General features: G+C 39.0%; 1 protein-coding gene across 1 annotated transcript in view; it reads left to right on the plus strand.

The window, feature by feature from the left end:
* The window catches only part of SMARCA1 (SWI/SNF related, matrix associated, actin dependent regulator of chromatin, subfamily a, member 1), a gene marked incomplete at its 5' end in the record, with an annotated part of 57,941 nt that overhangs the window by 29,143 nt on the left and 3,180 nt on the right, over window positions 1–25,618 (plus strand). The window contains 6 exons of the mRNA XM_019540463.1: window positions 51–161; window positions 321–434; window positions 7,681–7,803; window positions 11,743–11,875; window positions 12,727–12,845; window positions 13,192–13,404. Coding sequence (XP_019396008.1) covers window positions 51–161; window positions 321–434; window positions 7,681–7,803; window positions 11,743–11,875; window positions 12,727–12,845; window positions 13,192–13,404 — 813 coding nt within the window. The remainder of the gene's footprint in view (window positions 1–50; window positions 162–320; window positions 435–7,680; window positions 7,804–11,742; window positions 11,876–12,726; window positions 12,846–13,191; window positions 13,405–25,618) is intronic.

Consider the following 25,618-nt stretch of genomic DNA (forward strand, 5'->3'; position numbering starts at 1 on the left):
AGAAAGATGTTTAGAGCTATTTAAATTGTAAATTTTTTGTTTGTGTGCAGATGAGTATGATGGAATGGATAGAGCCTCCAAAACGAGAGCGCAAAGCTAATTATGCAGTGGATGCATATTTTAGAGAAGCCCTACGTGTTAGTGAACCAAAAATTCCCAAGGTAAAAAACGTGTATTTTTAACATCTCCCTTACTTCTGATAGTAAAATTAGCATATATTTTACAGAGTTATGTGTTGCCACTATTCTGAACTGTGGCAGTTTAATAACTGAATATAGATTATAACATGTTAATGCATATACACATATATTCTTTTAAAGGCTCCACGACCCCCCAAACAGCCAAATATTCAAGATTTCCAGTTTTTTCCACCACGATTATTTGAACTTCTGGAAAAAGAAATTCTGTACTATCGCAAGACTATAGGCTATAAGGTAGTAATAATTTTTTTTCCTTTTCAAATGAGTGGAATGTGTTTAATGTTCATATTTATTGTAACAATGAGGATAAGTAAACTTAAGGAAAAAAAAGAGAAAAATGGAAACAAAATAACAAAAGAAAATGTGTTTCAATAAGGTATTTTAGGGTCTTCATATTTATATTTGTGTGGAAGTTATGCATTTTTGCTAGTAATGCCAAAAACCTAGTTTCTGTTACATCTATAGTTTTTTACTTCCCTTCAAACCACATATCTAGGTAGGTTGATGCGTATTTCTAGGTGGAATGGACCAAATGAAGAAACGATTAATTTTTTGTATATTTTCTTGGTCTTTTAAAACTGCTTTATGTTTGATGCAAGTTGGGAAAAGGCATGCTTGAATAAAGCAAAGTCACCTTCTGGGGTATGAAATTGGTCTTTTTATAGTGGCTTCTGTATCTTATGCAGTAAGTATCTGAAGCAACTTTAGAAGCTTATTTAATGTTCCTATGTTGTAAGCTTGGTTAAACAGTATTTTCTCCATCTTTTATAACACAGAGTTGGAAAAATTAGAGAAATTGAACAAAGCGCTTAGTCATGTGACAAAAAAATGCAGTGTGTTAATATTAAGACATTAATATTATACAGTATCATGCTTTAATACTATAAATATATTTAATTTCAGTGTATCACTTTCAAACCACCCACAAACATTGTTTGAGTTCTCTAACTAGGCCGTAGCTGCTTAATTCATTCCTGCATTGGTTTTAAGGGAAGCGGAGGAACTGAAGGGGGAGATGATTCTTATTTCCTGTGCAGGTGCTGATTTTCTTCTTACGCTGGTTTTACTCTCATGTAACTCCATTGACATTAGTGGAATTACTCTTTTATTTACACATATGACTCCATGCAAAAATTAGGCCAGTTGTAACTAAGCAGGGCACAGAAAGAAGCTAAAGCTAAGAAGTTTGCTAAAACTAAATAGAGATTGAATAATCAACAGGCTTGTGCAAGGATATTTATGTGAGAAATACTAAGACTGAAGTATGTGGCAGCATATATGGAATCAGCGTGATGAGAAGGTTCAATACAATATTAGTAAGAGGGAGTGTTTTTTAACTTAAGTAGGAACTGTCTATAAAAGAAGACTTGGGAGGGAAAATGGGAAGGATTCTAGAAGACCTAGTACTAAATAAGAAAAAAGAGGAGCAAAGTTTTTGCACAGTTAATGTGTTCAAGCCTCTGTAACATGGATGAAAGATGCATCGATCGCTGTAATATGAAGTGGAAATAAGGGAGGTTAAGAGGTGGTATCAGTTAGTTGCAGGTAAAAGAATATTCAGATAAATGTATTTAAATCAGCAGGACTGGATGAAATTCATGTAAGTTTTAAAGGAAGGAAGAGGTATCGCAGCCAATGACAATCATTTTTGAGAACTCATGGAGAACAGGTGAGGTTCTGGAGAGAGGCAAACTTAGTAACAGGCTTTAATGTGGAAAAACAAAGCTCCAGGAAAATTCAGAGTCTGAGACTGAGGGGGAGTCAGGTATGTTAATTGTAACACTGTGTAATGTAGTAGAATCCAGCTTATGAAGTTTCTTAAAATTTGCTGTAGTGTTCCACTTAAAGTGAAAAAAGCATGTATGTACTATTAGTCTTCCCCTTATATATGTAGGAGTCTCTCTTGGAATTAAATAAAAAAAAGAATTAACTTGGTGTAGATTATAAATGTGTGGGAGAGGTGCCTAGTGTATCTCTGTAGTAATAGTCAATATATTTCTGATATCGACAAATAATTTTGCCTTCTAAGCTAAAATGAACATAGCAACTATAACAAATAAACAACATTGTAATCATTTGCTCAGCATCAGTCAACTTTGGTTCCCCTGTAAGTAAAATAATCCATATCCTTTCTTCATTGAAAAAGTCAATGTGGAAGAGAGAGGAATTCCCTGAAGACTGGATTCGTCCTCCTCTTTCACGTTTACAATACAGGCATTGACAGGTGTGCAGCTCCTCGTCAGTCTAACTCATGACAGTTCACAGAAACTTCCATGAGTTAGACCAACTCTCCTGATCTAATAGACGTTCACTGTTGGATCAGAAATTTGTCCCCTTTTGAAGCTGATTGGGAGAGAGAAGGTGCATGTTTTCAGTCTGTCCCGTACCCCCATCTCCCTCCCCAAGCTCCTGTGGTCTGTCAAGATGGGAGTGGGGGGAAGGCTTTCTCAAGAAGGGGAGCGAGTTCAGTCTGGGGTTTCCCCAGCTGCACTGGAGTGGGGGTAGGTGTGGATTGGATTGGAGCCCCCCACCTTGAGGGCCTCCAGCCCGCCCGCCTCACCTTCCAGCGCTGGCCCGGGAACCCACAGACCAAACTCACTCCTCTCCTTTTTCCCCCTCCCATCCTGAAGACAGTACATGGAGCAGAGCCCTGCCCCCAGCCATGCTGACAGGCATTAATGAAGGTGTTCAACTTTGGAGAGTTTTTATTTGAACCTCATGCAGTGAGGGTTCAGATTGTCCTGCGATCAGGCAGTTTAAAGCGTTCTGCAGCTGTGCACTTCTGTTACTGCACAGCTGTAGAACTCTTTCAGTGGCTGATTGTGTGACAAACTGTCATGTCTGTCAGCACCCTAAGGAGTAACTACATTAAAATCTAAAACCTGTGCACAAAAGTCACATCCAGTATATTTTTACTTTTATCAAAATACTCAGTTTATCGTTACATGTTAAGGAGACATTTATTTTGCCCCCATTTGCCTGCCAGAGTTCAGTACGTTTTTGATGTTTCTGGGTTTGTACTGTTACAGACTTTAGAAAAGCCCGGTGACCATTACACTCGTTTTGCCTCTATGTAGGCAGCTCACATAAAGAATTGCATGAACAGAAACAATTTAAAGGTCTGTGAGGTAATGATTTATCTGTATTCAGCAGTTACTGTATCATCCAGTGTAAACAGGATGTTATAATTGTGGAAGCTAGGAAGACCAACAGAGTGTTTATTGGTCATGTTTTATACCTTAACAGAGTTAAAGCTAAAACATCTACATACATAAAGTCCAGAGAGAAAAATCTGTGGATAGATGTTATTGTTTAAAAATACTTAGGTGTGCAACAATGAGGAAGGAAGACATTATTAGTATATGACTTCAGTTATAAGTCAGAATTAAATGAGCTGAATATATATTGCATGTATAATAAGACGGTGAAAGCCAACCTTTTTTATGAGGCAGGCCACAAATTGGCTCCGTACCCTCCACAAGTGCTACTCTATCAGCTTCCCTTGCCCAGTCTGCTTTCTGCTCCCTGTTTGATCTGCTGCTTTGATTTCTACTTCCTGCCCTATCTGTAGCTGTGCTGCCTGTCCCATTCATGATCTGCTGTGTGCCACAGAGAGGTTGCCTGTACCACTTGTGGCACATGTGTTAAGAGAACATTGAGCTAACATGGTCAAGTACTCAAGAAATGCATGTGCAACCTTAATTGGTCCTTCTGCATATATATTATGATATAGACTTATGATTATATTATCACATTATGTTTTGTCCATAGGACTCCTGCATCAAGTATTGCATGTGTTGTTCTTACTTGGCATCTTGGATTCTTATCTGACCTTAATTTCTTTCCACCTATTGGGTGGGTCTTAGCCTTTTTCCCTTCCTTCCTTGGCACTGAGTCTCTTTGCTGAGCCAGTGCTAGTTTTATACTCCACCACCACTCCAGTACTAGTCTCTATTAGCTATCTATGAATAGCAATGAGTCTTTGACAAACAAATGTAATAATAGAACTGATATTTCAAATTTTGCCTGCTTATTCATTGTAATTCTTTTCCACTGTTAAAAAATCTTCATTTGCCCCTGGTGTTACTTCAGGAGAGACAAACTCTCCTCTTGTGAATTCCCTCCAAAGGGTTTTTGTTCAGTGGTCCGTTAGGAGTGCTTTGCACTGATCAAAGTACAAAGTTGTTCTAAACTTTGCTTAACAGGTCACATACTTATCATAGTTTTAGCTGCCAAAAGAACCCACTACCATAAATGCTCCTAGGACACCTGCCCCCTCTCAGCTGCTACATCAGGAAAAAAGGAGCTGTGACCAGAACCAAGTAGATCCCTGGCTGCCATTATAGCGTCTGAGGTTCATTATCAGTCTTGGGGTTTGAGTAAGCATCTGGGTAGTCACAGAATTGGAGGAGCACTGAAGTAATTTAAAGCTGCTTTTATGTTTCCCATTCTGGATTCATTGCCAAATTATCCTTGGCTGGAATGGAGAACTTGAGTCTAGGAGTGTGGCTCTAATTACCATATTTTAATAATCAGTTGTGGATCTTCATCTTGCATCAGATTCAAAGAGGGTTTCTCTGCAAGAGTCTCTGATCACAAATCCAGTTGTGCACCTCCATTTCTAGGTAGACCACTGAAGTGCAGTATTGTGTGCCCTCAGTTTAACTGTATTATTATTAGCAGTGGCCAAAATCTATCCTGTGAAATCTATGCCTATTAGTTGAAAGCTATGTACATTACAGCATAATACTTACCTGAAGAGGTCTAACTTGGACTTTCAGTTGAGAAATATTTTCTTTATTTGTAGCTGGAAAAAATATTGAAAGCATTCTTTCTTTGTGAGATCTTAATAAGAATCTGTTAGGAAGAAAAAACTCAGTTGATAAATGGAAGTCTGTTGTCTTTGAATTTTGGCAATGAATCATTGTAGGCAACTAATTTTTCAGAAGCAGAACTGAACTGGTATGAGCTGACCTCTGGTTACTGCTTTCATTTCATGTGCTATCACATTTAATTCAGCACTCCATATTTCTGCAAGAAGTGTCCTAAATTTTCAGCCAGAAATATGGACAGAATTGTGTTTTTTCTTCCTGTTCTCTTACTGAATACTAGTTATTACAAAATATTGCAACTTTGTTGTTAGGAAAAAAAATCAATTCTTCTAAAATTTTGTTATAAAACCTACTTTTATATGGTTCATTTGTTTTTTCCTGAGAAACAAAGTTCAGGACATAATATGGCATTTTTTAACTAGTCACTACAGCACTGTTAGCTAGTTGATCAGTTTGCATAAGTCAAATTGTGTATGGGTTAACTTTCAATACTAATGCAAGTTACTGTAATAAAATAAGAACTATGACACAGATTGTAACTTTTTTGTTTAGGGAAGAAAGAATGTCTTTATTTTAGTTTGAAAACATGGTAGTTTAAAAATCTTTCTGAACTACATTTTTTTAAGGTGTTTGTGCCTCCCATGCCTCCCCCAGGGGTGTGCATAGTGGTGGGAAGCCACCTCCCCCACCCCTGCATGGCTGCTTGTGGCTCCATCCTACTACCTGCCCCACTCCCTCCCTCACTGTGGAGGTCTTGATCTGCCCTCCCACACCCCTTCCTTCTCCCCGTCCACAGATCTACCAGTATGGTGCTGTCTGTGTGTCTGCCCCTCACTCCCAAGCCACAGCCCCCCGACAGCTGTGCTGCTGCCCTTCACTCCTGACCCACAGTACCCCCTCAACCTGCCAGGGTGTGTGGGAACCCTTTCTCCCCAGGCTCCAACCCACCCCCACACACCCACAGCCTCCCTTCACAATTTCCCCACACACGCACACACTCCACCCCCATCTTCCAACTATACAAAATACCTGCATAGTTTTGAGTTTTTAGCTGCACAGTTAAATTTATGATAAATTGTCACTTTTTTTTTTTAATCATGCTACTAATTGCAATCAACTTTTTAAATCATTTGACAGCCCTAATTTAAACCAACAAAAGCATGAATGTTTGTTAGTTGGGATTATAAATTTCATTCTTAATTCACCTGTTGTGCTTTGCTATGCCAGCATACATATGTCCAAGCTCACTACTGGGTACTGTTCCTTGCTGTTGAAATTTATTGATGAGAGAGATCTTTGCTGTGAGTACTGCTGGAGTCCTGTGTCCCATGTGAAGGCAGGCCATGAGTACAGTGATTGTACAAGAGGTGTGTTGGACCTTTGTGCCAGGGAAGAAGATTTAGAGTGGTACAGACTGTACAGACATAGACTGGAGCAGTAAGATGAGTAGGCAACAGGCTACCAAGTCCACGTGTACCCAGTAGAAGCATCCTTCATCGTAAGTAGAGATAGTGGATGCTGCTCAACCACCAAGATTTATTTTGAGACTTGCCCTACATACATTTCAGTATCGGTGAGAGGTCTGAGTATGAGGTGAAGAAATATTTCTTAGTATGTTCAGCAGTCACATGTTCAGAACAGACTTAGTGATTTTATTTCTGTCTTGCTTAGAATTCAGTACAAAATATAAAGGTCACAAAATCTGAAACTTGCAGCAGGGTAGGGAGAGACCTAGGGCGACACATCTAACACATTTTTCTATCTAATGCCATACTCTTCTTTCTTTAAATTGCAGGGTTTTATACTTTTATAGTCTAGTTAGTAACCATTATGTTTTATGAATTGGGTGCTGTATACATTTGTATTCCCTCACTGTTAGACACAGTTGTGCAGATTCTCAGCTAGTGTGATTTGTCATTGTTTCTTTGACTTTGATGACAAATTTATTAAGTGTTGGGGTCTACCCCTTTTACCCCTTTGAGTGTATTTTTAGGTTAGGCAAGTGTGCATTTGACACAGGACCTGTGTGTGAGGAAGGTGAGCAGCATTATTTAAAAAAAAAAAAAAAAGTAAGTCTTAGATCATCATGAAGAAAATAAGAATTGTATTGTTCTATTCCTGGGAGAAAAAATAATTGTAAAGGTCAACGTCTACCTTACTTTCTAATCGCTGGAGGAAGGTACTTTTATCATTTTCATGTTGTCTTACAGCACTTCTGATATGACTTCCTTTACCTTTTAGACATCTAATTAGCTTAAATCCTTTGGCTTCTTACCAGGTGAGGTTTATTTTACAATGAAACAAAAGCCTGTAAGCCGAGAAAAAAGAATGATCGGCTTATGATTTGATATGTGCACCTTGCCTGCAAGGGTAATATTTTCAACCTCATGATGTTTCTGTAAATTGTAAAAACAGCTGAAGAAAATGTTCTGGTAGTTATATGGCATGTTTTAAAAATATTTTTACTCCCACTATATCAAGGCAGCAGAAGTATTTCCTTTGTAGCATATACTCAGTGAGAGCTGCATCAATCCTGTCAGACTTATCGTGTTTATAAATTGTAAAGCAGGAGTGATATAAGTATGTACTTATAATCCTTCACTATCTTCTTCATTGCTGCTTGTTCATCCCTCTACTGCTCATTTTAGGTTCCTAGGAATCCTGACCTCCCAAATGCAGCTCAGGCACAAAAAGAGGAACAAAAGAAGATTGATGAATCTGCACCTCTTACTCCAGAAGAAACTGAAGAAAAAGAAAAGCTTCTCACACAAGTAAAATTATGGGAGTAGTTGAAGTATTTGTTGTTCAATATTGTATAAACAAAGGTGGAAGATTGCATCTATTTATGAAAATGGGAGTTCATAATACTGGCAGTGATAAATGTATCCAGTAACACTAAACTGATGTTAAAAGGCTGTGGAATTTGAAAAGCTGCAGACGTAAAACAGCTAGGTGTAATGAAAAACATCCCTACTGTCCAACTGCTGGACGGGCTGTGTTTTAGCTGTCAATTCTTCTGTAGTTAACCATGCTCAATCTTTTGCTTATCATGCTTCATGTAGTACATTTAACTTGTGCTTTCCCTATTCAAAATAACTAGTCCTAATAGAATTAGTGGAACTTTTTTTTGGGCATTTTTATACATGCTTTGGGAGGCATGGAGGGTGCTTTAATTAGTGAGCTACACTAATTAAAAGTACTGGATCATCACATGCGTCAGCTCCGTCAACGAGCTTTAGTGTAAAGTGCCCTGCTGCCATTTTTCAGGGATGCTGAAACATGTGACGCTAGAGTCTGCTAGAGCATGTTAATTTCTGCGTTTTAGCAGACTCGATTAATCTGAAAGGAAAGTCCGTAATTCTTTAAAAAAAAAAAACTCTTTGGCAAGCTCTTGTACCCTTTTAATGTACCGTAATTCTAAACCTGAAGGCAGTTGAACTCTGCATAATAATTCATTTAAAGAATAAACTTGATATAACCAAATTCATTGAATTGTAAAATACCTACCTCTTAGTTATTCAAAGCAAGTCTCCATTATACTTTCTCTAATACTAGAAATGCAGCTCTTTTAGTTTTTTGTTGTCACTTCCAAAGCTAAATTCCATTTTTCTTATTGCACGTACAACCTGCCTTGCATTTGTTGGATGTTCTCAAAGCATTAAGAAATCAGTATTGAGCGCTTTATTTTTTAAATAAATAAAATTAAGACGATTCTTCTAAATAGATTATTTGTTCAGATTGTAGCATTTTATGCTACTGTTTTTGTTTGTGGTAAGACACTTTTTGAGTAAATAGACTCAAATAGGTTATTTTTATAAGAACCAAAAAAAAAAAAAGCAAGCCAGGAAACGTAGTATTTATGGATTTTAAAAGATATTTAACTAAAGGTTCACTTCAGCTTTCTGTGCCTGTGGGTTTTTTTTTTTTTCCTTGTTGCAAGACTTTCTCCATTGGTGCATTGTTCTTTCTGGCCTCAGGAGTATATTTCTTCAGGTGCTTTGATCTCTTGAGGCCTTTGAGCATTTTTCTCTTCAGGCTTACTTCTGTTAGCTGCCATTTGCTTGAAGATCTGCAGCAGTACCGAGACTTGGTAATGCATCCATTAAACACCATTGTGGATTTCTTTCTCTCCTACCCATTTTTACCAAACTTAATTAAAGTCAGACAAGGGGAACCAAATCTCCAAAGGACCATTTAGCCCAGTTTGACAGTGGCAGTATTGGGTGTTTTAGAGGAAGAGCATACGAACAGGGTGATCTACCTCTTTCATTCCCTCCCTTGCGTCTACTATTATTGGTTTATAGATGCATCTTTCTTCTGTTTAACAGCTAGTAATGGATCTTGTCTGTCAATTTGTCTAGTCCCTTTCTGAACCTGACTATACTGTGTTTTCTGCAGCCTCCTGTGGTAGTGAGTTTTACAGGTAAATTACATGTTGCAAAAAAGTTGCATACCCTTGTAAGTTTTAAACATATCTCTTGCTAATTTTAATGGGTGCCTCCTAGTTCCAGAATTCTGGGACTTGATGAATAATAACTCTGTATTTCCTTTGTTTGCATCCCTCATGATTGTATAAACTTCTCTCATATCCTCCTTCAGTCTTCTTTCCAATCTGAAGAGTCCTAGCCTTTTTAAGGTGTCCTGGGATAGCAGCTGCTTCATCCCCTCGATCATCTTACTCTCCTTTATACGTTTTCTAGTTCTGCTGCATTCTTACTGAGATGCAGGGACCAGACCCGCACGCAGTATTCAAAGTGTGGGCACACCATGGATTTGTATAGATGTATGATGATATTTTCAGTTTTGGTTTCAATTTCCTTTTTAATGATGTCCATCGTTTTATTTTTTATTTTGTTTGGTCACTTCTGGACTTTGAGCTGATGATTTTAGAGAACTATCTGCAAGGACTCCAAGGTCTCTTTCTTGAGTTGTTGTAACAAGTTCAGAAGCTAGCTTGTGCATGTGTTTTCAAAAATATGTATTTTTGTATATATAAATAAACACATGTATATCACAAGACTTCTGCCAATCTATCTTGTGGCTGCTATGGCTCATTTGACAGTCCAAAGCACATCATTACAATTATGCTATTCACGTTCCTGTTACAATAACTGCACCTCATTCTGTACATATAATTGAGACATATGGGTAGCATAATAAAACACAGTTTCAAATCTCACTCATCTTGACCAAATATTGGTAGATAGATTTGGCATCTGCAGGTTCCAGTTTCTTCATATTCTAGATGATGGTCCACATGATTTGGGATATTAACTGCTGCTGAAGAGGAAGATTTGTGTGACAGAATTTCATAGATGTTTACAATTCAGAAACTCTTACCTTCTAGGAAAAGGAATTTATTGCACTAAAAGTGTGGTATAATGGAGAAAATCCTTAGGAGAGATTTGCAAGGTCACCGTTTTGTCTAGTTGTTTCATCTTCACCAGCAATAGCAAAGTAAATACTTAAACCTCTGCCAGGGGCAATGCATAGGGGCTGCACGCAGGTGCATGTGCACCCCGGATGCATGGAAGTGTACCCCCTGCAAAAAGGCGCCGCTGACACTGTCGGTGGTGCCTGCTTGCAGTTGCTGCTTGCCACCCTGTCGCTGAGACTGCTGGCGGCGTCTGCAAGTGGTCCATGATTGCCGCTGCTGGCAGTGCCTGCGGGTGGTTGCTGACCTGTGATCTATGCTTGCCCACCCACCTCCACCGCTGACAGTGCTGGTGGCGTCTGCAGCAGCTCCCCGCTCACTGCTGCTGCACTCCTGCTGCCATGGGCGCAGCTGTGCCCGCCCCCCAGCCACCGGGGGGGCACACGCCATTCATGGCCTCTGCTGATGTAGCCATTGGTATTTAAAGTAGAATTTCTGTATTGTGGATATGGGACTGTTTATAGAACCTGTGAAGTTTTGGATTCAGCTTGTTTGTTTGGAGAATTGACAATTTTCCTTACTTGTGAATGGTATTTCTTTGATGAAAGCAGCTCAATTCGTTTCAAACAACCCTTCAGGCTTGTGAGTTTGTTTTTTTTTGCTTATTTTTTATATTTCTTTTTTGGTTTTGTCTTTAAACCATAAGGTATCATCTTTGGATGATGTTTTTGTGCACTGTATCTTGTGTAGCTTTTATATATTTTTCATTGCATTTCTAGAAACATAACTAGTTTGCTGTTTGACAGTTTTGAAGAGCATTTCCACTTGATTGCATCTTGTCAGATTAGAGATCTTTTCTTGGCACACCTTTGCTTCCGTCCAGGTGCCTGCCTTGTTTACAGTTCATAAATGTTCTGAATAGATGCTATTGCATGTGGTATTTAGGGTGCTTGAGAGAGTTTCAAAGACACATGGAGCCAGGTGCTTCCCTGTCATTTTATTTACTTGTACCTGTACAAGTGTGATACAAGCTAAAATCCATAGGGTGTGGATTGAGTTTATTTTGTGGGAAAAAATTCTACTTACAGATAAGAAAATGTTCTTACTGATGCAAAAGGAGACGTGCACAAAAATAACATGCTAGAATTTTTATGAATGAGTAATAACCTCTAGATAATAGAAGTTTATGGAAATCCTTAAAGACCATTAACCACTGTAATTATGTGACACTGTATTGAAGCATTAATAATTGGACTAAATGGTATACTCTTAAGACAAAAGATCTATCAAAATATTTCCACCTTGTAGTGACTTCTTTATATCTCACTGCTTCCAGGGTTTTACAAACTGGAACAAGAGAGACTTCAACCAGTTTATTAAAGCTAATGAGAAATATGGACGTGATGATATAGATAATATTGCCCGTGAGGTGGAGGGAAAATCACCTGAGGAAGTCATTGAGTACTCAGGTTTGTTGATGATGTCACATTTATCTTTTAAAAACAATAGCTGTATATCCATCTCATATTTTGTTCTGTGACTTTTTTTGACCCCTATTTATAAAGTATGGCACTTAGAAAAACGAGAGGTTTGCTGGAGGCCTGAAGGTTTCATTCTTAGACCCTGACCCTGAAAACTTTTCACACATTTTATTTTCTTGTAATGATAAGTGCATGCGGAAGCCTTTTGTAGAATTGAGGCTTTTACTTGTAATTATTGTCTGTACTTTTACACAATAAAGTCAGAGGTAAGAGTAGATATTGATGGCATTAGAACCTAAATAATTGTGCAGTAGCTGTAACAAATTTGATGAAAAAGTAGTTTTGTTTCCTCAAAACAGTTATAGTTTTTGACCTTATTACCAATTTCTATCAAATCCTTCCAATTTTACACCTTTCTTTTATTCATTAGTATATTTTTCCTAAAATTTGAATTTCAAGGGCTTAAAATTTGCATTTTCTAACATTTGAATCTCCAGAGCTTGTTAAAGCTGTTTAAAGTTGACTTGGTGTTTCAGGAATGAATTGTTACACTTAAAATTGCTGCTGAGCTAAGACTGAAGACAACTCAGACTGAACTAGGATTCTTCCTGTGGCAGAGTATTGCTGTCACTTATTTCTAATGTTATTAGTAGACACTAACCATGGTCTATTAGCTTGTTTCTCAGAAAATATAATGAAAGAATCTTGGTAAAACTTCAGATACCTTGTAACAAAAAGCTGCATTGTTAAATCGTATATTATTTTATTATAGAATAAAAGAAGAATAAAGTTAAAATTTTTATTTAATGGATTTAATGGAGCTAATATTTTTCTGTCAGCTGTTTTTTGGGAACGTTGTAACGAATTGCAGGACATTGAGAGGATCATGGCTCAGATTGAGCGAGGAGAGGCAAGAATCCAGCGAAGGATCAGTATCAAGAAAGCTCTGGATGCCAAAGTAATAATTGTTTGTTTTGTTCTGTGAACTGTTTTTACCATTGATTTCCTGCTACTAAATTCTGCCTCTAGTTAAAGTTGGATGCAGTACCTTTCAGTTCTCTTCAGAAAGAAAACTATGTAGTTGTATTGCCTTTTTCACACTAAGGGTGGTTAGATTTCACTGATGGATGAAGTGATCCCCATCTGTGGTTTGAATAGTATTTAATTAAAAAACTGCTTGAAAAGTTCAATATAACGGTATTTTGTAACTCATGTTGCTTACAACAGTGAAGTGATGAATCCTTGATTGAAAGTTGTGTGTTTTACAAATAAATCTAATAACCTTGCTTTTGTTTTGCATTCAGATTGCAAGGTATAAAGCGCCCTTTCATCAGCTGCGTATTCAGTACGGAACAAATAAAGGCAAAAACTACACAGAAGAAGAAGATAGATTCTTGATATGCATGTTACATAAGATGGGCTTTGACAAAGAAAATGTATATGAAGAACTAAGGCAGTGTGTGCGTAATGCTCCCCAGTTCAGGTTCGACTGGTTTATCAAGTCTAGAACTGCAATGGTATGTATCTGCCTCAGTTACCTGGGGCTAAGATTTTTTTAGGTAATGTTTTTTGTTTCCTTTTGAGCACAATTATATGGAGTTTGGACCTCTGACGGAAAAGTGAAATGTACGAAATAATTAGGTATGGGAATGGGCATATTGGTATGTATTCTCACTATCAATTCTTAGTAAAAGATGTAGTGGTCTTTTTCCCCATTACATGTAAACAACACTTTCCAATGAAATGAAAACAGTTTACAAAAACTGGCAAAGGGTTTCATGAAAGCCAAAGGGTTTTTTACTAAGATAGACTGCTTGTACAGATCTGTTGTTCATTCTACACTAAAAATAAATAACCCAAACAACGTTCGTAATTGGTCTTAAAACAGAATCACTTTGCAAAGTTAGTTGATAGAATCTCAAATGCTGAAGAACATTTGAAATATAAAATAACATTCATTTTTTGGATAATAGATTTTCTTAGTAATTTAAGACTACAGTGTGCAGAAAAGTTGGTGAAATTTTTGTATAAAATTCAGTCTCTGTGCTAGATCAGTGGTAGAAGAACCTTCTGGCCCCATGGGCCGACTGAATGGCATGGGGCTGGTCCATGGGTGGGGTCAGTCTGTGGGCCTGATCCAGTGTTGGGTCAATGTACAGGTGCAATCTGTTGTGCTAGGTCGAGATGTGAACGGACCTTGTATGGCAAGGCTATCCCTTCTTGTCATAGTCTGTCTGTGGACTGACCCATGTATTTGCCTGTTTCTGCACATGGGGTCATATCATCTCACCTTCAGGGCTCCCATGGGTCTGGAAATTTGGCAGCGGGGAAGCCCTACGTACTGGATGACACAGCTCTGTGGGCTAGAAGTTGAGCGCCACTGTGCCAGATGATTGTACTAAATAAAGCTTACATCAAGTTTCTCCTCCATAATTGTTGTTTTTAAAAATTCACAGCATTTAACACAGATCATATCACATTAGAATCCCTTATGAACAGTTGGTTCATAATAAGACAGAAACAGTGCCAATTAGACAACGGTATCAATTAAATTAATACTTTGCATCTGAATTCTTTTTCTATCTGGAGAATATGAGAATAGAGAATAGAGCCACTGTAATTGAATTTAGACACTTGATTGGCAAATGGTGTTGCTAGGGGAAGATTTGGTTACCACATGCAAAATATCAGTATATCGACCTGAGAACAAGAAAGTATCATTTTCTTATGCAACTGTTGAACCAGTTCTACAACCTTTGAGCTGGTACACCTTCCAGTGACTTCCGTGGAAGTTTTATCTGAGTAAAATTTGTGGAAAAGGGCCCAGTACAAAGAAAACAGAAATTATTGTACTGAAAAGGAATTTCTAGCATCTTTGTTGTAATAAACTTTTTGAATACAGGCAGTCCTTGACTTGCAACATTTTGAGTTACGATGTTTTGCACTTACAATGTTTATAAATTGACACTGTGTTTCAACTTTATGACATCAGTTTTGACTCTGATCTGATGCGACGCCACGCCAGTGAACAAGTTTGCTGTGTCGCTCATCTCCCTGGAGAACATCTGTCCAACCTTGCTTGGATGCTTTCTTTAAGAAAGCAGGCAAGCCTCCAGAAAAACCTGCAGTGAAGATTCTAGCCAAGAACCCTTCAAATAGTCCAACTAAGAGCCTTTCAAAAAGTCCAGTAAAGTCACCTCTAAGAAGTCTTTCCAGATCAATATGATTACTATTTACAATATAAATACATTAGTGTAGCTATATTACTCGTCTATAATTGATCGAGTACAAAATTCTGGGGTATTTTTGGTGAAAATAGGGTATTGGGCCTTGGTTCAGGAACCAATCTCCCATTTATAACATTGTTTCTTATGCAAAAATTGGTTCTGAGTTACAACATTTCAACTTAAGACGTGGTTTTCAGGAACCAATTGTGTCATAAGTCCGAGGACTGCCTGTAATTTAATCTCGTTTTAGTCTGCGGTAAAAGTGGGTTGGGGACTCTCCTTTCTGACCATGAGCTTACTCAAAAAGCTGACCAGTACTAGAGAAGACAGTTACTATGTATTCCCTACTGAAATTCTCTCTGAGGTTTTGCTGACCATTAGTGCCCTTAAATGCCACTGAGGTAGGATGAGTTAAGTACCTTTACATATACAAACCTGGATTTTTTTTCTTTTTTTACTTCTACTGTTCAAGTGACTGTGGGCCTAGTGGCGGGTGCCCTTTTTAAGTCCCTTGATCCTGTATCATTAGGATTCACTTATAAACTATACACCCGGGCCTCTGAGCACTATATAAAAACGAGGCACAACATTAGGAAAAAAGCTGTAAATAGTTATCATCTTGTTCAGTGTCAGGCTATTCTCATAGTAGCGTGTAATTAGAAGGGAAGGAACTGAAATGCTTCCCATTCCTTTATCTCCACCATTCAATTGCTCCCTTAACTCTATAGTAACTTTCCTCATTAGGTCTTTTTAACTGTTGGGAACTACTGTATTAACTGTCTTAAATGTCTTATTGAATAATGTTAGATTTTTCCACTGAAGTTTATTTCTAAGGTGCATGTTGCTCTTCTATGGATGAATTCAGTGAAGGAAAGCATGGGACCAGAGTGCAACGAGTTTTGAATCTATAGTTCAAGTTGTTCATATATTTGTGGATATTAAGGCTGGAACGTGTCATTAGATCTCCTAATCTCAACTCCTGGGTATTATGAGCGCCAGTATTTCAACCAATTACATTCCTCTTTTCAAGGAGAGAGGTGTCAGTGACCACGTGTGGGTAGAAATTTGTCCTACGATGTCTTAGTAAGATATTGAAAGGCCTGTGGATATAGTAGGTATTTTGCCCTTACTTTCTAATTTTAGTCTTTTGATATGAGTTCTTAAACCATTCTCTTAATACTGCCTAGAAATTTACAAGGAAAGAAACTGTCAGGGAGTAGCATGAACATGCAAAGTGGTCAAGGATAACAAGGCTAATTTCAAATTATAAATAATTTACCACTTCCTTTTTCAAAATAATAACGCTTCTAACGACATTATTTCTAATGTATTTCATTATTTTATCTTCTCAGAATTCTATCCCGATGAAGTTGTTGGCAGTTGTTAGTGCTGATGAATATTTTCATTTGTTTGCTTCTTACAAAAATCTTGGCTTTTGTTGAAATGTTTTTTTCATTAAGAAGTGTCTATGTTTGCTTTAATTACTTCAGCTATTTCACTAAATATTCTTGCAAATTTCGCCAGAGAAAATGAGCTACGGGAAATATTACAGACAGTATATAATGTAAAAATAGTAAACATCTCCCATATTTACTAAAACTTCTTGAGAACATTAATAATATATCAGAATTTAAAAATGCTTGGGAGTTCTGTAATCAAAGTAGTATTAAGCAGGATAGGCAAGGCAATTTAATTAGAAGACTTGTTACAGGTCTTTACAGGAAGAAGTGCTGTATCTTACCAGCCACTAGATGTCTCTTGAATTCCATATAAATAACTTATTTTTCTCCCATTTTCTGCCTTACCTATTCATTTCATTTCAAAGCTTTCTCTTTAGAAAACAAATGTAGATTTTGCTTCATTTATTTATTCCAAAAGCAGATGGCCTACCTAATATAAGTTCACAAACAGATTGAGAGCTCCTATAAAATTCTAGCTTTTTTTCTTAACACTAAGTTTTCTTAATTGCAAAAAACCTTATTTAAGTATACAGGTTTAGTAATGATTATTGTTCTCTTACTTGGGTGTGTACTATGAGAATAGAAAACAGTACAACCTACTAAATCACGGAGCTGTTTTCTGCGGGAATATTTTTTTTGCTTATTTTTAAAATCTTTTTTCTGCAGCATCTTTCTCCTGCCAGTTGATGACCTTTGGGCTGTACCCCTCTCCTGTAAACAAGAGAGACAGTTCAGACATTTCTACACATGTTCTGGACTTGATACCTTTTTTTTCTCTTAAGTCAAATTCACTTTCAGTTGTTGTACACGCAATAATGGTTCATTGCTCCTTGTCTTACCTGTTGCAATCCTAGCTTTGTGGAGCTGTGACAGGAGGAAGCAAAATCCTTTTTCTTTCTCTGTCACACCGAAGGAAATCTTGAATCTGGATCTAGGAGTTGTAGAGCCTTTCCCTCAAGATGAAAGGTGCTTAGATTTCTACTCCATATTCTTTATAGTGGAAAAGATATATATTAGTCCATGTGAGAACTCCAGTAGTTGAAGATAAAATTCAAGGCAGAAATTATAATTTTCAGTATCTGTGGACCTAGGAGAAGCTTAACTGTATAATCCAATCAGGTCATGTTATCATAAACTGCAGTTTGTGGTACACCTATGGAAATATCCATTACAAAGTCTATTCCTAATCTATAGCTATTCCTGAGGATAATTTGGACCAGCAGCAATTCAGCTGAGTCATGTAGGAATACTCATCCATTTTCCCTCATTTTTATTTAGTAGAACATTGTTTATGGAGACCGTTCAAGAAGCAATTTGTGTCCAAAATATGTAAGTTCAGGTTAAAAAGGACTTTTAGATGCTCTTTCTAATTGGATTTAAGATAAATGTTGGCTCCTTTGTATCTTCCTGATGTAGCAAAGGATTAATTTGATTTGTGATGTGGAACAGTGGCATCCATTTGTGGTTGTAGTTTCTAGACTTCCATGATAATTCAGTAAAACATAAATAACATCAAAATGCATTTAATGTATTGGCAACTACCATTTTACTTGCATCTCTTCCTTTTTTTAAATCTCTTTTGTCTGTCTAGATTATATGTTTTTGGGGCAAGGCTTGTTTCACTTAGTGTTTATATGGTACCCAGCATATTGAGAACTCTACTTTAGTGGGAGGTGGGCTTTAAGTATGAATGGCAAAATTTAAGTAATTAATAATACTCCCTTAGCAAAACTGCGTGTAATAGAATGAAGCATTTCAGCACGAGTTCCTAAAAAATAATGGGTACACCATTTTAAAAGATTGTCTCCTGGTGGCAAGATACTCACACAATACCAAAGATTCTTTTGGCATGTTCTTAATCACAGTTTTTCTGTCCAAAGTTGTGAGTTTCTCAGACTGAAAAGTGCCCAGTGAAACGAAAGACCGCATAGAAGGTGGTCAAAGTTAAAAATGCTTGAAAGCATCAGCTTAGAGATGGAGATGGTGGGTGAAGTTGGTTTTTCAAGATTTCCGGGATAATTTGAAGAAAAAGAGATCACGTTCTAGTTTAGATAGATCACATGACAACTGAGGCAAAGGAGGTTCACCAAAGATGGCAAAATCTATCTATAGAAACAACATAGATCAGCTGAACAGAGAGTGATGGCAGCTGCTGCATGCAAGCTTCCCCCACCCTCCATGTCCGGCCAGGTGGGCGGCAGCAGTGTGGGATGGTGTAGGGTCTTCTCAAGTACCCCTGGGTTTACGTATACCCCCAGTTGGCAATCCCTGACATAGATGCTTCCTGGGGCAGCAAGTAAGCCAGCCTAAAGTGGGCACTGATAGAAGTGTGCCAGCTAAGGTCTGAGCAGCTACACAACTTGGGAAAGTCCCTGAATTGAGGAATATTCCACCTGGGAACTAGAAAGCCACTTCATGCCTTCCTCCCTCAGGATAATTTACTGCTTTCCATCTTAGATGGCAAAGAAAGCCTATGAAATCTCTGCTGTTAGAACACATGAAACTCATCATCTCATGAAATGATATCATTATATATCGTTAGGAAAAAATAACTTTAGTGGTATTTTGGTGGAGTGCAGTGACCTACGAAAATCTGTATTTTATGGTTATTATTGAGTATGTTTCCTCGATGGTATCAATGCTATATTCTTAGATATAGGGATAAGCTTCAAAGGACCAGGAAATGTCATTGGCAAAAGCCCATTCAGGGTCTCAGATTGAAATCATTGCTGTGATTTCATCAAAGTTTAAAAGCACCCAAAGGGAAAATATTCACTCTTTAAAATCCTAAATGTTCATAGCAATATAGGATTCTGTAGTGAATCTTTCCTATCTACAAAGACTAGCCTATAAAGTGGAGAGAAATTTCATACAGATAGCTTTGATACTTTTTCTAACTGCTTTAAAGACGTAGTCTAAGACTCCTTGTCCTAAAGTCACCAGACAGCATTATTCAGACAGCCATTCAGTCTGTAATGTACTGAATATAAACAAGTAGGAAGATATGATCAGTTTGGAGCATACAAATAATCTTGAATTTCCCTGTCAAGAAGCTGAAATGTCTCAGTAAAAGCTCTATCTATTTACAAAGATAGCCAAACTAAAAGAAATTTTAAACCAGGGGTGTCCAACCTTTTTGAATGTGGGGCCGGATCACGAACTTTTATCACCCAGTGGGCTGGCGAGCCATATTCAGAGACCTCACAGGAAGTGGTATTACATCAGGAAGTGATGTCACATGGCCTTTGACACGAATGAAGGTCTCAAGAATATATGAAAGGGTCATGAGCAAACTTTAAAAGTGAGTTCTCCTTTAAAGGAGAAGAACATAACTGTGGCTTTTCTCTTGTGGGCTGGCAGAGTTCCAGCCTGCAAGGGGCTACTTGGGGCCCCCCATGTCCCACACACTGGAGCCCTGGTGTCTGGAGGTAGGAGCAGTGAGGGACACTGGGTTGGGACTGTGAAAGGCAGGAAGCCTCCACACACGCACAGGTGCTGGGAGCCCACAGTCACTGGCCCAGCCCTGGGGGAGGCACCATCTTTCCGCCCCAGCATGGCCCTACCTGCAGCACCCCAGCTGTGCAGCAGGCAGCAGAGGCAGACGATGAGGGCGAGCCTGGCCGCCGCGCTGCCTCCGTGGGTCCACATCGCTGTGCTGCGCCGGGCTGGAGGGAGCTGGAGCCAGGGCTGGCACCGGGCAGCACCTTGGGGTGCAGCGAACACAGGCTCCACCCAAACCTGGGGCCACCCTGTGTGGCCGTATGTTGGACAAGCCTGTTTTAAACCCTCTGGGGGAGGATGCAGACAACTACCTTAATCTTGTTAGTGCACCATCTCCCCATACAGGAGAAGCCCGAGGGAGGGAACATGAAGGGAATAATTCTTTATAATCCTCCTTATGGATTGTTTCGTCAGGGACAGGAAAAATGAGACTGGCTATGAGTTTTCTGCTCCCATACTCTGTAGATCTCCAGGATTGTTGGGGGACAAGGAAATCTTCATGGATCATCCTTTTCTTGTGACCTTTTCTTCCCTAATTATCCATGAAGGTGACCTTGTCCTCCAACAATTCTGGAGGTCTGTAGAGTCCCATACATGAACTTTGATTTTGGCACCCATTGTGGCAGTCATTTATGCCCCTCCTTTGGAGATGGGTCAGTGAAAGATACAAGATAACATAGCTTTGCTAAGTAAGCTAAAGGATGACTTCGGGGGAACCTGTGTTCTGTCCCTCTGTTCTGCGCACTTACCAAGAAGGCCTTTAAGGGTCCTAGAAGAGTGAAGCTGGGTACAGTGGAGGCAGCTGAGGCCTGTCCCCTTTCTTTTCTCCTGATAGAAGATGCATATATGAAAGGGGGCCTACTGCAGATGGTATCAGGACAGGAGTAGAGCCCCACCCCCAGTGTTTTGAATATTTCTTAATGTTAAGACCTAGTTGTAATGTCCAGTCTCCTACTGATCTAGGTAATGTTGGCTTGGGACAGTAATACTAGAGAAGCTGTCTAAAGCAGGTGTGTTCAACCTCTAGCCCATGGAGCCATGTCATCTGGTCTACAGGGTTCCCCGTGGGTCCAAAAATCTGGCAGTGGAGGAGCAGTGGCAGTGTTAAGTGCTGTTCCCCTGCTGCCCAGTTTCCAGACCAATGTGTGGAGTCGTGTAAGCTGGATAGCATGGATCTGCACATTGGATCAGATGAAATGGGATCCAGGCAGTGTGCAGCAGGATCAGGGTAGTGACACTGTGGGTTTGGCCTGTGGACTAGCACTGCATCCCATATCCAGACCTCAAGGCCAAAAGGTTGAGCACCACTGGTCTAGAGAGCTGAGATTGTCCCACTCCTTCAGTATTTAATGCAGTAGTCTTAGCAGAACCCCAGCTCATGGTAGAGCCATGAACACCTACCTATTATAGCATCTCTGAGACTGCTCTAAATGACAAGACCTGCGAGGCAGGAACGTGGTATAGACCAACCACTGCATTCAGCACTATAGCTAAGAATCCTTATCATAGTGTTTTTATGGATAACAAAAGTGACAGGCAGCTTTCTTTTCCTTGCCCACTTTGGACTTCTGGGAGGACATTGGGTTGCTTGTTTTAGAAGTTCCCTCTGTGACACCACTGTTCAGTACTGTACTTACGATTGTGCCTTAGTGGCACAAGATAACTCAAAAGATTGAATATAACAACTGGTGACTAAGAAGGCTTACTCTGATTTCAAGAAGGTTTTATTTCTGCTTTGTTTTGTTGTAAATATTCGTATCCAAATATTTGGTTTTTGTCCCTTGTAGCTTTTGTAGTTACTAAAACTGTTCAGACATAGATCCCAGTGTAATCCGAGCGGATCAATGCAATGTTATTTTTTTGTGGTATCAAAAATATTAGGATCCCAAAATGAAGCTACTTTCACCATCAGGAATTATGAACATTGCTTGGAAATACCCCTCTACAGTAATGTTCTTAGCAAGAGCTTGATTCAGTGTCTGATGTTGAGGTTGCATCATGTGTCAAAAGTTGAGCAAGATACTTTTTTCATTTACCTGCCCTTGACTTTCAACCAGTAATTATTCAGACTTCTTTCCTTCTGTTTTAGGCAATCTTAGCATCTAGGATTTTCAGTGCACAGGAAACCTAAATTTATCATTGTTGTTTGTGCATATTAGAGCTCTTTTAGCTGCCTTATCTAGATAGGCAGAAAAAACAAGAGAGACTATAACAGAAAAAATCCCCAAATGTTTATTTCCTTGTATTGGCTACTGAACCCAAGCGTATTACTTGATGACCCTTCTCAAACTGACTTTATTTAATCAAAGCCAGGTGTACTTCAGTAGTTTTGCCATACATGATCAGTAAGGTAGTGTAGCATTGCAATATAGTTTAAAAATATGTTTCCAAATACATCCTTAGATAGTACTTTGCATAAAGATTCCTCATCTAATAATAGTTTTCTGTACATTACCTTTAGGAATACTACCTAGCTTTCTTTCTATTATTCTTCCTTTTATATCTTTCCATTAACCTCCGCCCAATGGATTTAAAAGGTTCATGACAACCTTGAACAAAGCGTAGTGTGGGTTGGGCTGCTCATAATCAGTCATAGTCAGTATCCACACCACTTTTTCTATTTGGAATGTTTCCATGAAGAAGTTACTTTGAGGTAACATTACGTCAAGATAATTTGTTTGTGGGCTCATTCTCTGATCCTAACAGAGGCTGGCTCCTCTGTAAACCTCTTAGGACCAGGAAATGCTCATTCTCTTTGAGTTGTTGTTTATCTTTTTGGCTAGGAGCAAGCAGCCTGGCAGGAGAGGCTCCAGACTAGCATGTTCCTAGTGGCCTTTTGGCTCGGGTCAAGCAGTGGCAGTATTGTAGCCAATAAGGTTGTGTTAGTTGAGGGCAGTTGTCCAGTGCACTGCAGACATGCCCCCCGTGGGGAATCTACTATAGAATCCCAATGGAAGGATCTTGGCTATACACTTTTTTTTTTGTGTGGAGATGGGGGATTTCTCCCTAGCTTTCTCCTTTATCCTTTTGGCTAGGGCCAAGTGAGCCTTGGGGCATCTGAACCCCAAGGCCTCCATGCTTGAGGTTTGCATATACAATGCCTGCTGTGGATTTGGGAATATTTGAAGCTCCCGGCTGAAGAGTCTGGGAGGGAGGATACTTGCCAGTGGTAGTGCCACACAGACTTGAATCACTGAGCTCTGCTCAGTCAATAGAATTTGGAACTGATTTGGCAAATTTCTCCTGAGGCACAAAATTTTAAAAAGTTGTTTATCCTATTTCAGGTGTGTAAGGATCAAATGAATGCAGAAATGCTCTACTTTAGGTCTTTTGTGGCTGTGCATGCAGCCTTGGGAGAAAATCCCAGTGTTTCCCAGGGTTAAGAGAAGCTACAAACTTGGATGTCTCCAGAGTCCTATTTTCTACTGTCTTGACAAGACTAAGCTCCTTTGGGCTTTGGTTCTGTGGCAATATCAGGCATATCAAAAGGCTAAGAAATGTCACCTTGGAGAATTTCCAAATGGATTACTCCATGCATTTTTTTCTTTGTACCAGCTAACTGATTAACTTCTTTCCGAAAATCAAGACAGTCCCTTAGAGTGCATGCAATGCAGTCCTGCTTCAGAAATATGCCAGTTTCTGAGATGTATAAAGTATAAGGAGTAATCTGCTGATCTTTGTTAAACAAAATTTTATGGCAGCCAGAGCAGATGCCAAATTTGAAATGGCTATATCATAATTTCAGTTTGATTTCATGTGACTTCTCAATCCCACCACTGTCATGGGAGTTGCCAATTAGTGGAATCCATGAGGCTTCATACTTGAAGAAGAAAGAACAGCTCTTTACCGCAGACAGTGCTTCTAGCTCCTACCATAAGTTGTTATTGTCTGTACCTCCACTCCTCGCCAGCAATGAGCAGATACTCCAGAGGGAATATGAAGTGTAGCAGACAGTAGGACCCTGGGTTGCCTTCTCTGCTCCGCCGGCTGGAGCATGACGCTGATTCCCTGAGCTGCTGGAGGCTGGATCCAGCCTGCAGGCTGTAGGTTGCCAACCCCTGCCCTGGAATAACTGTGGTTTTTAGCGCTATCGTTGGCCTGAATCTCATGACTCACCTTTTGGATTCCTCAGCTTTGCAGGTGAAAAATTGTGAATTATCTGGAGGTCTTTTCTTCCCTCACCTGGTAAGGTTAGGATGTTGGAGAATAGGATGCTGACAGACATTCTGCCTACATCTGGTCTTTTACAGGCTTGGGGAGTCGCATGGATTAGACCTTCTGGAAAAATGACAATTATGGTATTCTATGGTAGAGTAGTAACCTCATTTCACAAAGAGAAATGGCTAACTAGGTGTCAAAAAAGGTTTTTGTCTCCACTGTTCAGAGTAGCAGACTTCTGGTGATGATTTAAAAGCATCAGTAAATACTTACTGATTAAAGAATGCTTCCCTCAAGGAAAGCCAAGTAAGACTCACCAGTCAAAAGGCTGGTAGTCTTGTCAGGCCTTCATGTCTTTTCAGATCAACTTTTTGTGGGCCTAGATACTACAGTAAATACTAATTCAAACATAGAAGATTCTTGGAAGGGTTCCCTCCTAGAGGTCTCTTACTTCACTTATCTCTTTGGGGCTGAATTAACTTTTTTTCCTCCTTGGTGTGAGGAAATTGAAACAGCAAATGAATGGGTTTAGGTTGTATGTTTCAAAAAAAAATATTGTTAATTTTTTTTCCATCAGACATGCGCTCTCTCTCTTTCTCTCTGGGCGCATCTACACAAGATGCTATGGCGCCATAATGATGTGCTACAGTGCGTCCATTGGAAAAAACCACGGTGCCAGTGCTGCATTGCCATAGCAATGCACTCCCTTGTTATAGCACATTGCTACGGCGACATAGTGGCCAAAAATAACTCTGCGCAGCTGGCACAGTGCAATATGGGCTATTATTGCACTGTTTTTAGTACTTCCAAAAGAAAGTACTAAATGATGGCTCGGTAACAGAGGTGCCATACAGCTCTGTATAGATGCTTGTGCTTGCATTCTCTTGCTTTCAGTAATTTAAGGCAGGTTTTGTTTACTCTTGTTTCTAGGGTTAAAACATTTAAGAAGTCTTGCAGTAATTCCTACATGTCAAGTGGCTAACTGCTTCTAAAATTCCAGAAAGTAACTGCTCTTCAGTTTTAATAAAACTGCCATGCTACTTTAGTTTCACCTTTAGGTTGCCTTGGCATATCTCTATATATAAATGGCAGAATCTCATCCAAATTAGTTAAGAGGCAGGATCTCAGCCAGATATGTTTGTATTTTGCATCCATTCAATCTTACCATGAATCTCTGAGTTTTCTGAAAGATTCTTACCAAAATAGCAACCAGAAACCTTGATCACTATTCAAGGGATTTGTGCTTCATTACAATTAGATAATTGCATGGTAAAACAAAAATCTTTGTCAAAAGTCATATAAGAACGTCTTTATGTGGCTTATAGCATGTTGCTACCATGGTTCCTCATAAAACTTCACAAGAACTATTTCGGTATCTAGTCCGT

This window comes from Crocodylus porosus, unplaced genomic scaffold, assembly GCF_001723895.1.
Source record: "Crocodylus porosus isolate Cpor-Errol unplaced genomic scaffold, CroPor_comp1, whole genome shotgun sequence".
NCBI classification, from domain to species: Eukaryota; Metazoa; Chordata; order Crocodylia; family Crocodylidae; genus Crocodylus; species Crocodylus porosus.